The sequence below is a fragment of the Aquarana catesbeiana genome, linkage group LG04, assembly GCF_042186555.1.
Source record: "Aquarana catesbeiana isolate 2022-GZ linkage group LG04, ASM4218655v1, whole genome shotgun sequence".
Lineage (NCBI taxonomy): Eukaryota > Metazoa > Chordata > Amphibia > Anura > Ranidae > Aquarana > Aquarana catesbeiana.
In genome coordinates this window covers 623056396-623069843 of record NC_133327.1, presented here as the reverse complement: position 1 = coordinate 623069843, position 13448 = coordinate 623056396, and the positions used below count along the sequence as shown (strand labels likewise).

Genomic DNA, 13448 nt, shown 5'->3' with positions numbered 1-13448 from the left:
CCAATGAAGTTGCCAGCAGATGTTGGAAGATCCTGGAGATGCCGGTGGAGGTCACACGATCCGAGTCTTGGGAAAACGAAGATCCCGGAAGTGACGTTGGCGGTGAGAGACAGCAACCAGCGTGGAACGGATGTAGTTATCAAAAAGGGATGCGTTTCGGAACTGCTATTGGTTCCTTTTTCAACCTATGGCTACAGGTATACCCATGCATAATTTATACTCTCTGGGCCAGCTGTGGGCAGGAGGAAGTAGGAAATGGTGTATGGCATATTTTCTTATATTTCTTCCTCCACTTATTTACCTACCCTTTTATCAATATTGTTTTCACCAATAGTGTATTCACCAATAGTGTATTTAGCACTATTCTGATGATTCATGTCCTTAGGAAAAGGTGTATGGCATTCTCACACTTCCTCCTGCCCTTGTCCCCGCCCACAGCTGGCCCAGAGTATAAATTATGCATGGGTATACCTGTAGCCATAGGTTGAAAAAGGAACCAATAGCAGTTCCTAAACGCGTCCCTTTTTGATGACTACATCCGTTCCACGCTGGTTGCTGTCCCTCACCACCGACGTCACTTCCGGGATCTTCGTTTTCCCTAGACTCGGATCGTGTGACCTCCACCAGCATCTCCAGGATCTTCCAACATCTGCTGGCAACTGCATTGGAGTCCCTGCCGCTACTTACCCACAGTCCTGGGAGTCTTACAACAAGCTGCGGACCCTCCTGATGCTGGATCGCTCTTACCATCAATGATGTTATGCTTATTTTACTTTCTGATCTTGTAAGTGTTTTTAATCCCGCTGGGGATATTAAATATTTTAATCTTCTGCACTTAGAGGCGCCTTTTTTTCTGCTAGTGATTCTAAAAAGGCCTTTGCTCGATCGTCGTCCCTTGGCAGTATTGTCACTAGGTACTTGGTTGTGGGGCAGGTGGAGAATTCTATCGTGTAGCCATCCGTTATGGTGCATATGATGAATGTGTTTTTTGTTGCTTCCATCCATTGGTGGGAAAAGGCTGTGAGTCTGCCCCCCACCTGGTGAAAGTTTTTTGTTCTTTGGGTTAGGAGGCTTGAGGATGAATTCAACCTTGCTTTTTTTGTTTTGATGTCCCCAGCACTTTTTCGTTCCCGGTTTGTTGAATTTTTTGAATTGCCGAAAGGGCGCCTTCCCTTTTTTGGTTTGGGGAAAACCCTTGTTCTTTGCTGCAGTTTTGTCTAGGACCGTTTCTAGTTCCGGCCCAAAAAATAGGTCTCCAGTGAATGGAATCCCACACAGTATGTTCTTGGAGGAGATATCACCTCCCCAAGACTTCAGCCACAGGGCTCTTCGGGCTGAGTTGAGCAGAGCATGGGGTCGCTTAAGGTACCTGCGTCGTCAAAGGCTAAGTCAGATTTATTTGTGACTTTTGCCAGAGGCATCCACTTTGGGGCATTTAGCCCAGGTTTTGGTGTCTGTCTCTGCAAACGGGTATCTGCGTTTGACTGTGGCTGGAATGAAGAATTTTTCTCTGGGTCTTCCCACTCGAACGATATGTTTGAGTTTGGTGTACAGGGAATGTTCTAGGCTACCTGGGTTGTAGCCCTTTGTACATCTTGTCATGTATTGTGAGCTCTGCGGCTTTTTGTTCTTTAATCCCTAGCGTGTCTGCTATGGCTTTTAGAAGGCTATCCGTATCCTCTGAGAAATAGGTTGCCCTCTGAAACCGCATCTTCCTCATCAGAGTCTGAGCAAAGTCCATCCTCCGATTCGGATTATATAAAACAGGAACAATCAGCGCAAACTTAATTACTCGCAAGCTGAACACTATAGGAATTCACCAAGCCTATATATCTAATGCAAATCAATATTAGTGCAGCGCATAAGTAAAAAAAGTCTGTAATATGTAGAAAGGAAAAGGATCCCTCGTGGTAGGAAGGGGAAACCAATTCTACTATATAAAATAACGATAAACTCCACCCCAGACACACAGATGTGCTTACCAGATAGGGTGGACCTCTTGTTACAGGAGGTCATAAACGCATATATTTAATAAGAGCTGGATGGAAGCTGCACGGCCACTCAAGATATCCAATGTGATCCCGCAGGACAGCTCTCCAGTGCAGTGGTGAAGAAGGTATATCCACTGGTGTAATTGAAAAAGATGCAGCAATCCCCCAAAAAAAGGGGGAAAGACTAAGTGTATTCCATAGGAATAGGCAGTTTATTCAATAAAAGGTTACACGCGCTATGTAGCGCAAACAGATAAAAACCACAGCACAAGTAAAACAGCTTGTTCGTGACCGAACAGCTGAGAGATGGCAGCGGGTCACGTATGAAATGAAGCTCCGCCCCCCATACGCGGCGTTACGTCCAATGGGACTTAGTCAGTGAGGGTGGAGCCATTGTGTCACCCGAGAGCCTAATATAGACGCTGACTTCAGCAAAGTGTGTACCAAGACCAGAGGCGGAAACGGCTTAAGAATCGGCTTGATTCTTCTGCAGAGACACCAGCTGATGCCAGAACTATGGTTAAAAAGTAAAATAAAATGTAAAATCCACATGGTTTAACACTGATCTCAAACAACTACGGGGATCTATTGTATAAACACAAGGGGAAAGATTATACATACATTTTAAAAAGGTATGTATATATACACACATTAACACCAGCGGCCATCTCATACATTCAATAAACTATAAAATACACATAAAATACATATGTATATGACAACAAAACAACATATGTATAAAAGACAGAAATGATAAAAGCCTAGTTAAAATCCCTATTTATCAGATATGAAACAGTTGAGGTCAAACTCTACGTTTAACCCCCTAGGAACTGCCACCCTAGTTTCATGGATCCATAGAGACTCCCGTTGACTAAGCTGCCTGATATAGTTACCCCCTCTCCAGTGTTTGGTAACTTTTTCTAAGCCCCAAAATTGTAATTTTTTAGGATCCCTATTGTGAAAGGTCCTGAAATGCTTTGATCACAGGGGGATCCACCACACTGGGTGCTATAATGTCCCTCAAGGTCGGGGGCCTCCTATAGATAAATCTGGGGTGAGCTGGAAGAGTTGGGCCTAGGATGTTGTCCTTTTTCAAAATATCCCAGTATCTCAGAATGATTTTTTCCACCTTCTGTGTTGAATGTTGTAATCTAAAATAATCCTGTACTGGAAGTCCTTCTTGGCATTTTTGTTTTTATTTAAATCTGCTAAGGTAGATCGATCCATGTTGCCCACCTTCTCAACCTCCTCTGCTATGAGTTTTCTGGTATATCCCTTTTGTAAAAACCTCTCTGCCATAACATTAGCTTGTGAGAAATAAATCACTATCCAGAGAGCAGTTACACCAAAGGCGAATAAACTGCCCTCTGGGAACATTAGGCAGCCATGAGTTATGGTGGGAGCTAAGGAGATATAGCCATTCCTGTCTGTTGGTTTGAAATAATTTTTAGTTCTAAAAGAACCTCCGTGTTTGAAAATTTCCAAATCCAGGAAGGCTATGCTTGAGGCATCAGCATTCCATCAAAGGCGGATGTTCTTGGTGTTACCATTAAGCCGGGACATAAACAATGGGAAGCTAATCAAGTCACCCTCCCAAATCATAAATAAATCGTCTATATATATATATATCTTTAAATGCAGACCAGCTGTGCCGGTCTGCTACCAAAGAAACACTCCTCTTCCCAGAGTGCCATAAAAATATTTGCGACACTCGGCGCGAACCAAGCGCCCATGGCCACTCCGAGCGTCTGTAAAAAGAATTTTCCGCCATACCAGAAATAATTTCTGGCAAGGCAGAATTCCAGAGCTTTTAAGAGGAAGTCCTTTAAGTGAGAGGGTAGGTCCGACCTGTCTAAAGCCCATTGAACAGAATTAATGGCATCAGAATGGCCTATTATAGTGTATAATGAGCTGACATCAGCTGTCACCAATAAGCTATTCTCTTTGCAAGGTATACTTTCCACAATTTGTATAATATGTTTAGTATCCTTTAAGAATGCTGTAGTGGTTGATACCAACGGTTTCAAAAAATGGTCTATATATTGGCCCAATCGTGCTGAAACTGAGTTAATGCCGTTTACGATGGGCCTACCAGGGGGTGACTGGAGATCCTTATGTATCTTAGGTAAGAAGTATATGATCGGTCTTCTACAAGCGCTGGGATTTAAATAGGATGATTCCTTTTTATTCAAAACTCCTCTTGTTTTACCCAACGAAATCAGGGATTCCAACTCATCTTTGAATAGGATGATAGGATCCTTACTCAGTACTTGATATGTCTTCCTATCTAATAACCGGTCCATTTCCCCTTGGTAATAAAATTTACTCATAATTACCAACCCACCCCCCTTGTCAGCAGAGCGAATAACTATGTCCTCTCTACATATGACAGACTGTTTTTACTTATGCACTGCTCCGATTCGGATTGTTCGGATTCATCCGTATCCTCTTGTTCTGTTCCCTGTTACCTGGAGGAACGCATGTCCCGCTGGTAGATGGGGTACTGGTCTGACTGGCACTTGATGGCGCTTTTAACTTTTCAATAGCTGAGCGTAGTGGTGCCATGGTGCTCTGTATTTCTTTCTTGAAAGAGCTGAGCAGATCTTTCAGATACCCCTGCGATTCTTTGGCCACCATTTTGTCTATACATTTTTGACATGGGGTTTTTTCCATTCGGGAGAAAACCGGTGGCTGCATGAAGCACATGTTTTGTTGCTTTTCACTTTCCTTTCCTCAGGGGCCTTTGCCTAAAATCAAGCATAAAAAAGGGCCCCCGTGAGGTAGGAGGTAAAAAGCTGCTAGTAAATAGGCAGTTTTACAGTAAGGTTAACCACTTCCGGACTGCCGCACGCCGATGTACGTCCAAACTTTGAAGGGGTATATCGTTATGGCAGCAGCTAGCTGCCATAACCCCAGTATCCCCGTTTTCATGTGGCGGGCCTCTTTCTGATAAAAAAAAGTGGTCCCTGAGGCGGATTCACCGCGAGATCCCTTTTATCGGTGGCGGGAGAGGGGGCCCCCCCTCCCACCGTGACCCGGTGCCCTCCACCACTTACCGGAGCCATCGGTAGCGGCAGAGGCGATCGCACCAGTCTCCCTCCTGTGCCTGGAGACGAGCGAGGCTAAGATGGCGCCCACTCGTCTCCATGACACTGCTGGGCGGAAGCGACGTCAAAACGTCACTTCCGCCCACGCTTCTTAAAGGCATATTTTTTTCAATGTCATTTTTTAAATTACTTTTTTTTTTTTTAATTGCATTTTAGTGTAAATATGAGATCTAAGGACTTTTTGACCCCAGATCTCATATTTAAGCGGTCTATTACAAGAGATGTTTACATTCCTTGTAATAGGAATAAAAGTGACACAATTTTTTTTTTTTTTTTTTTTAAACAGTGTAAAAATAAAGGCAATGTAAAATAAATAATTAAAAAAAAAATGTTTTTAAAAAACCCCCGTCCCGACGAGCTCGCGCGCAGAAGCATACGCGAGTAGCGCCCGCATATGAAAACGGTGGTCAAACCACACATGTGAGGTATCGCCGCGACCAGTAGAGTGAAAGCAATAATTCTAGCCTTAGACCTCCTCTGTAACGCAAAACATGCAATCTGTAGAATTTTTTAAACATCGCCTATGGAGATTTTTGAGGGTAAAAGTTTGACGCCATTCCACGAGCGGGCGCAATTTTGAAGCGTGACATGTTGGTTATCAATTTACTTGGCGTAACATTATATTTCATAATATTAAAAAAAAAATTGGGCTAACTTTACTGTTGTCTTATTTTTTTATTCAAAAAAGTGAATTTTTTCCAAAATAAGTGCGCTTATAAGACCGCTGCGCAAATACGGTGCAAAAAAAAGTATTGCAACGACCGCCATTTTATTCTCTAGGGTGTTAGGGAAAAAAAAAACAATGTTTGGGGGTTCTAAGTAATTTTCTAGCAAAAAACCTGTTTTAAACATGTAAACACCTAAAATCCAAAACGAGGTTGGTCCTTAAGTGGTTAAGACAGGAGGCGACTCTAGAGTATTCTGGCTTACCTTGGAGCTGTCCTGGCTTACAGGATCTGCAGGGCAGGGTGGAGAAGCATCGGACATGGTCAGCCACCAGGATCCTCTGCTTAGAGGGGCCTTTTTAACCGCTTCCTGCTTAAGCTCCGGCCCGCCCCCAGCTGACTATAGATGGATATATAGATAGATATATATATATTTTTTATTACTATATTTTTTTTTTTTTTTTTTAAATTCTCTGTATCTCATGGCAGCAGGCTCCGGGAAAATGGCCGCTGTCCCGGAAATGACGATTTTCCGGCGCCATCTTGATACACCCCGCAGAGCATCCACGAGGGGAGGCTTGTTCTGCGGTGTGTGGAGGACACCGATCGCAGCGAAAATAACAGCAATCGGGCAGGCGCGGCCATCCCTGGAGAAAACAGGAAAAAAAAATTACAGCAGAGGGACACCTACCCGTCCAGCGGTCAGGGGGTATGCCATCCATGCACCCACACCTCTGTACCCCATGATACTGAAAAACTGCAGCAGGTCCCTTGATCAGCGGCATGGGGGAAGTGATAGTGCACCATTGCAGACCTCTCTGCAGGGGTGAAATCTCAGGCAGAGCATTGCTGCTCAAGTTGCTGCTCCTGCTCGCCCTCCTAAGGCCCGCTGGGCTAGATGGGATGCTGGCAGGGGGTCTCCTGCAACTAGCACAGAGACAGAAGTAAAATAATAAACGTTTCTTTTGCAGCTCCTGTGGGTCCGGAGGAAACACAAACAACTCAGGCACGCAGGTAAGACTGTGAAATTTATAATGGTGTTCTTCTGTTTCAGGGAGCAGGAGCCTCTCTCTCAGATGCTGCCCAGGAAGACGATTCGAGAAAAAAAATCAGTAGCCGATTAGCTCAGTCATACAATTTTCTATTCTGCATTGACTTACACCACACACACACACTTAGGAAAATGGATAAAGCCCCCGGTATCTATTTAGCAATATGCACTTACAATGCAGTATTTAAAATAAAGGAAACTTACTGTTCAAAGCAGTAATGGCTGCCACAGTTGAATAGCAAATATCCACTGGATGGTTGACCAGATACAATGCCTGCAGGGAGTATGTGAACGGAACCCATACAAAGCCTCCAAATGCCAACATAAAGCCAAAACCATTATGGGCAATATCCGAAGAGGTTAGGATCCTCTCCTAGATATAGACACAAGGAAACCGGATCAATCAACATACACATTGTTAGTAAGCGACACCAAAACATTTTGTAAAGCAAGTATGATGCAGATAGTGGTTTTTTCCCCCCCCTTTCTTCTCTAAGTACATAAGAGGCAAATGGCAAAATTTACCTAAAACCGGAGAACAGCGATGCATTAACAACTCGGCCACTGTATGATCTTTGTACAATTAAGTAAATTCACATCAAAAGAAAAACACCAGACTAGATGAACTTTATCTAAAATGTCTGTGGAGGTGCCTACATACACAAAAACTTTCCCTGATGTGAAGGAAAATGGCCAGAACAGGCATTTGCAGGTACTTCAAGGCGCACACACACAATGCATTGTAGGAGGCTGTTCCATTACCTAGTCAAGTTTATCACTGGCATAGCGGGTTAATTTTTTCTTCTTCTCATCACAATTTGTATTGAGAATATATTTTACATCAAGCCTTACCCAAGCTAAACTGCGATTATATATCCAGGAGCTGGAGACCGGTGCGGTGGCTGGAGCGCCCAACGCCAAAGGTATTTGATTTCATTAAGGTGAAAGCAGGCAACGCAGAGTGCTCTTGCAAAGAAAATTCTTTATTTGCTACATGTATAAAAGGCATGATACAATCGATAATAGAAATGAAATGTAGCGCTAATAAAAGTAACCAGTAATGAAAAACACATCAGTAATGGTGGCCATTAGTAAAGGCCCATGGCTTGACGTGATAAAAGGTGAGTAATAAATGAGATATAATAATGTCCCAATGTGTGGACATGGATCAGACAATGAAAAGTCCCAGAATAGACTGTATATAGAATGTTGCACTGGTGCAGGAATCTTCTCCTCTGTATCTCATAGATAATACGATCATGTAATGGGAATAGATGAAATACGCTTACCAGAGGAAGTGGATTCGGATGCCGGTGACACCGAATCAAACAGGCTCAGAGATCCTTGATGGACGGTGGCTGTTCCTGTGAACAACCACCGTCCATCAAGGATCTCTGAGCCTGTTTGATTCGGTGTCACCGGCATCCGAATCCACTTCCTCTGGTAAGCGTATTTCATCTATTCCCATTACATGATCGTATTATCTATGAGATACAGAGGAGAAGATTCCTGCACCAGTGCAACATTCTATATACAGTCTATTCTGGGACTTTTCATTGTCTGACCCATGGCCACACATTGGGACATTATTATATCTCATTTATTACTCACCTTTTATCACGTCAAGCCATGAGCCTTTACTAATGGCCACCATTACTGATGTGTTTTTCATTACTGGTTACTTTTATTAGCGCTACATTTCATTTCTATTTTCGTGTATAATATTGGTCATATTTATGTAGCTGCTTTTCTTTGGTGATTGGGTTAGCGCAGCGTTACTTATATTTTCCATGATACAATCGATGCCAACGCCTTTTGGCTTTTGCAGCCTTCCTGATAGCATATTCATACTATGAAGAAGGCTGCAAAAGCCGAAAGGCGTTGGCATCAATTGTATCATGCTTTTATACATGTAGCAAATAAAGACTCATCTTAGCAAGAGCACGCAGAGTTGCTGGCTTTCACCTTATTGACATCCTGTTAGAGGATGGCTACATTCATTTTCCATGGTCCCACTGCATGCAGGAATGTGGCTATCCTCTCTTGCTTGCTCCCAAGATGGACTGGGGACCATGGGATTTGTAGTGTGCACATGACCACAGCTAACATGCACTGTTTGTTCCAAACAAACAGATGTGAGGAGAAAAAGGAGAGATTTAGTAGCTCTGGGAGGATGTTTCAAAGAGGAAGAAAAAAAAACAGTAAGAAATTAGTTGAGGAAAATAGATTATAGAGTCATTTAGTGGATGTGCAGGAATTTCAAATGTTTATTAAGGACATTGCTTAGTGTCACTTTAACAATACCCCCAACAGAAGGTCCAAACTACTCCTCCACCAGAGGTATTTCTCTAGGCCAGTGTCCATCTTACTACCTATGAGCCCAGGCTGTCATGAGTACTCCGTCTGGAATTACCTCATTATGCCAACCTGGGTTCATGGTACTACTGCACTGAATGGTGCTCAAACATCGTAATGCGAACACCATCCAATGCAGTAGTAAGGGTCGCCCAAACACTGGAAAAGAGCTCAAACAAGATGGTCCAGAAGTTCCTTGGAAAAAAAGGTAAATATTTGTTTCCAAATGCAAGGGGATGCTCCCAATAAAGCCAACATTTTGCTTCAAAAGAGAAACCGATCATATACCATACATGTTAAAAAGAAAAGAAAGCAATCATATTGAGTTACCTCATTCCAAAGAAAATGAACGATATACAACAGCTGAAAGCTGTTTACCAGGATCATAGATACCGAAGGCTTGTCGAGCTTCTGAACATTCATTTCAGCTAAAAGCATTATGAAGTTGAGCAAAGCCTAGGAAATCGTGAAAGATCACAGTATGAAATTATAAAATTTAGACCTCCTGCATTAGAATAGCATTTAAACCATGCTAAAACCCAAATACAGAGAATGTCATGAAAGCATTAAACAAAAAAGATACTTCAATAAAAAGTCAATCCAGACATATAGAAACTGAACTTCCCAATTTTTCCTGTAGAAGTCTAGCTAAGCTCTTACATATTACATTGGTTCCTTCAATATAAGTAGCCAGACTGACTAACCGACAAATGTCAGCACCAACATTTAAAGGAAAGGTCAGGACTTACTTATAATTTAAGCTGCCTATATTCTTGATTTACTAATGACTTGAGTTTTAGTTTTCACTGAAATATCCATTTTTGTTCCCATCACCCACCTAGATAAAATTGCCCAGGTTTGTAAAAAGCTTAAACCACCTCCCGTCCGCCTTATAGCAGCACCCTTGCGCTACACACATAATATAAATATATATATATATATATATATATATATATATATATATATATATATATACACACACATACATATATATATATATATATACACACATATATATATACACACATATATATATATACATATATACACACACACACATATACATACACACACATCACACAGTGATCCAACACTTCTGGGTAGGGGGCGCGCATGTGCACCGTCGGTGGCTTGCTCCCGGACTCAATGTCCACCGGCACCTGCTGATCATCAGCCACAGAGACAGAACGGTGGTCTGCCTATGTAAACAAAAGGCAGATTGCAGTTCTGACAGGAGGGAAGGCATGGAACCATATCTTCCCCTAGCAACAGCACCTCCTGCAGTAACCAAGCACAGACTAGGAAAAAACACCTAACCCTTTGTTTGCCCCTGATGTTTAACCCCTTCCCAGTGTCAGTACAGTGACAGTGCATTTTTCTTAGCACTGATCACTGTATTAGGGTCACTTGTCCCCAAAAAAAGTGTCAGGTGTCCGTCTGTCCACCGCAATATTGCAGTCCCACTATAAGTTGCTGATTGCTGCAATTACTAGTAAAAAAACCCAAAAAAAAACGCAGAGGTGATCAAATACCACCAAAATAAAGTTCTATTTGTGGGGAAAAAAAAAAGACAAAATTTTATTTGGGTACAGTGTCGCATGGCCGCACAATTGTCAGTTAAAGTAACGCAGTGCTGTATTGCAAAAAATTACCCGGTCAGGAAGGGGGGTAAATCTTCCGGCGATCAAGTGGTAAAAAAAAAAACACACACAAAACATGACTTACCCAACCAATAAATATAGGCTGAATGGCGGTAAAATACTTCAAGTCAAAGTTCCTGATGCGAGGGTTAAGTTCTCGGCCCATGATAAAACCATAGAGGAAATTGCCTGTAAATACGGAAGTATGTCAGACTGTGTGAGTCACAACAAGCAAATTAAACATAAAAATCGGTAATATAAAACAAATTTCCAGCATTTAAGGCGGAACTTCACCTAAAAAGGGAGCTTCCACTTTTTCTCCTCTTCCTCGAGCACAGTTGGTACCCGCTCCCACTCAGCCTACTTTAGAGGTTTTTGAGCAAGCCAGCACAACCTACACTACCACTCTCCAACCACTAAAGGGCATGCGCTCCCCTTCTCCCAGCATCGCTTTCCGCCCAGAGAATTCATGCACAGTGCCTGCAGCCCTCACCATAACACCAGGAATGATGCCCAACTGCCCCACCTACTGCACCTGACAAGCTCAGGATCCCCGCCTAGTCTGCCACAGCCGGACAGATACTCCGGTTCACACCAGCAGACTTCCAGTGAGCTCACATGGAATTGTCCTCTATTCACCCTCTTTGACAACCGCAGCCGTTCACAGAGCAGTGTGAACTGACTGAGAGTCCTATGCGATACAGGAGTCGGCACTGGAATCGTGCTGGTTCCCGCTAGTGTGAACCGGCACTAAAAGTGATTGTAAAGGTTCCATTTTTTTTTTTTTTTTAAATAACAAACATGTTATACTTACCTGCTCTGTGCAAGGGTTTTGCACAGAGCAGCCCTGATCCTCCTCTTCTGGGGTACCCTGGCAGCGCTCCCGGCTCCTCCCCTTCATCGGCTGCTCCCATGGAGAGCCACTTTCACTGGGGGCACCTGCGCAGGCGAGCTCCCGAGTCCCGCTGCTCAGCGCCCTCCCCCCCCCCCCCACTAAATTTGATTGACAGCAGCAGGAGCCAATGGCTCCTGCTGCTATCAATCTATCCAATGAGGACACTGAAAGCAGCTGGGGCGGGGCTGCAGCACAGAAGACTTTTCACCTAATGCATAAAAGGTGAAAAACCTGGAGACTTTACAACCCCTTTAATCCCCCCCCCCCCCCCCCAGACTGAAGATCCTCTTTAAATAGCTGTCTGTTGCCAGGTATTAAACTGCTATACAAAGAAATAGCAAAGTAACAGATTCACGATTAAAGCATGAAGCCTGCCTTTGCCGACGTCTCCTTTGAGAACGTTCATTTCCTAAAGCCCCATACACACTATCAGATTTTCTGCTGATTTTTTCCTTCAGATTTACCAAAACCATATAATATGAGGTCAAACCTTAGGAGTTTCAATTTGTATGCAATCAGGCAGGCCCTTGCACTACATGGTTTTGGTAAATCTGAAGACAAAAATCAGCAGAAAATCTGATAGTGTGTATGGGGCTTAACTGTCATGCTGGTATTTTGCTTTAGTGCTTCCTGAGTCTTTTTGTTGGAATAAAGATTTCGGACACATTTACAGCACACTTGTTCTGAGTCTATGGGTCAAAAGTAGACAGAAAGAAAGGCAACTATGTTTAAAAGAGAACCAGCAATGGCAGCTTCCACACACTTTTCTCACGACAGGGTCACTTTACAACATTTCTAAGCAATAAACATTAGGAAATTTCCAAATATTAGAATTGAAAAAATAAAAGACAAAAAGAGAAAAATAGCCATACAAAAATACTAAAAGGCAAATTCATAAGAAAGCAGAAACTGCAAACCATGCTCCACATGGTGCCTGCATTTTATGTCACATTTATAGGCAGAGTGGTATGGAGCATGCGGTGTCCTTTGCAGTGATTTCTATATAAACCTGCAGAGAATACTTCCTGATAGGAAGGGGAAGTCCAATTACATGACCAGAGATTCATGTGGCCGCCACCCCCACCTCTCCAACTGAAAATGCTCCTGACCACAGCTTTATAAACTAAGTTTTTTTTCTTCTCTTTGAAAAGCATCAATATGCACTTACAGCAGTACAAAAAAGCTGGGGACAGTTAAAATAACGTCTCAGTAAACTGCTTTAAATGTGGATTCTGGTTTATGTTCTCCAAGCAGCCAAATAAGGAAGGGTGCATTTTACAACCAGCTTGTTAAATCAATAACCTACCATATTTCCCAGCCTCGGAAAGATCTTCTTTTGGGGCTCTATATGAACGTGCAAATGCATAAACACTTACGACGACAGAGAATAAAGTAGCTGCAGCTGCAAATTGATGGAGGCGTTTGTACACGTAAATCAGATCGATCTGATAATACAAAAGCCCTGCTACCACCACAGAAACCAGGAGCAAATAATGGATTCCTGCAATGAGAAAACAATCATCAGATACTTGTGTCCAATATAAAAAAGCCAGAGCCAAGGACTGCATTTGATAAAGAGCTTGTCTATGATCCGACACTTTGCTCAGCTTGCTGCCAACACAATTATGACATGGCTGTCCTTCATAAATATACCTCTCACATGTGTACAGATAGAGGCGCCAATATATATTTGTAAAGATACTGGAGTGTCTCTCACCCAACCTTCTAAGGTCCAGCAGTCCGA

General features: G+C 42.8%; 1 protein-coding gene across 1 annotated transcript in view; it reads right to left on the bottom strand.

The window, feature by feature from the left end:
• The window catches only part of LBR (lamin B receptor), a 57578-nt gene that overhangs the window by 13292 nt on the left and 30838 nt on the right, over positions 1 to 13448 (bottom strand). Inside the window, exons 8-11 of the mRNA XM_073628323.1 lie at positions 13011 to 13205; positions 10895 to 10998; positions 9500 to 9625; positions 7019 to 7187 (exon numbers count right to left, since the gene is read on the bottom strand). Coding sequence (XP_073484424.1) covers positions 7019 to 7187; positions 9500 to 9625; positions 10895 to 10998; positions 13011 to 13205 — 594 coding nt within the window. The remainder of the gene's footprint in view (positions 1 to 7018; positions 7188 to 9499; positions 9626 to 10894; positions 10999 to 13010; positions 13206 to 13448) is intronic.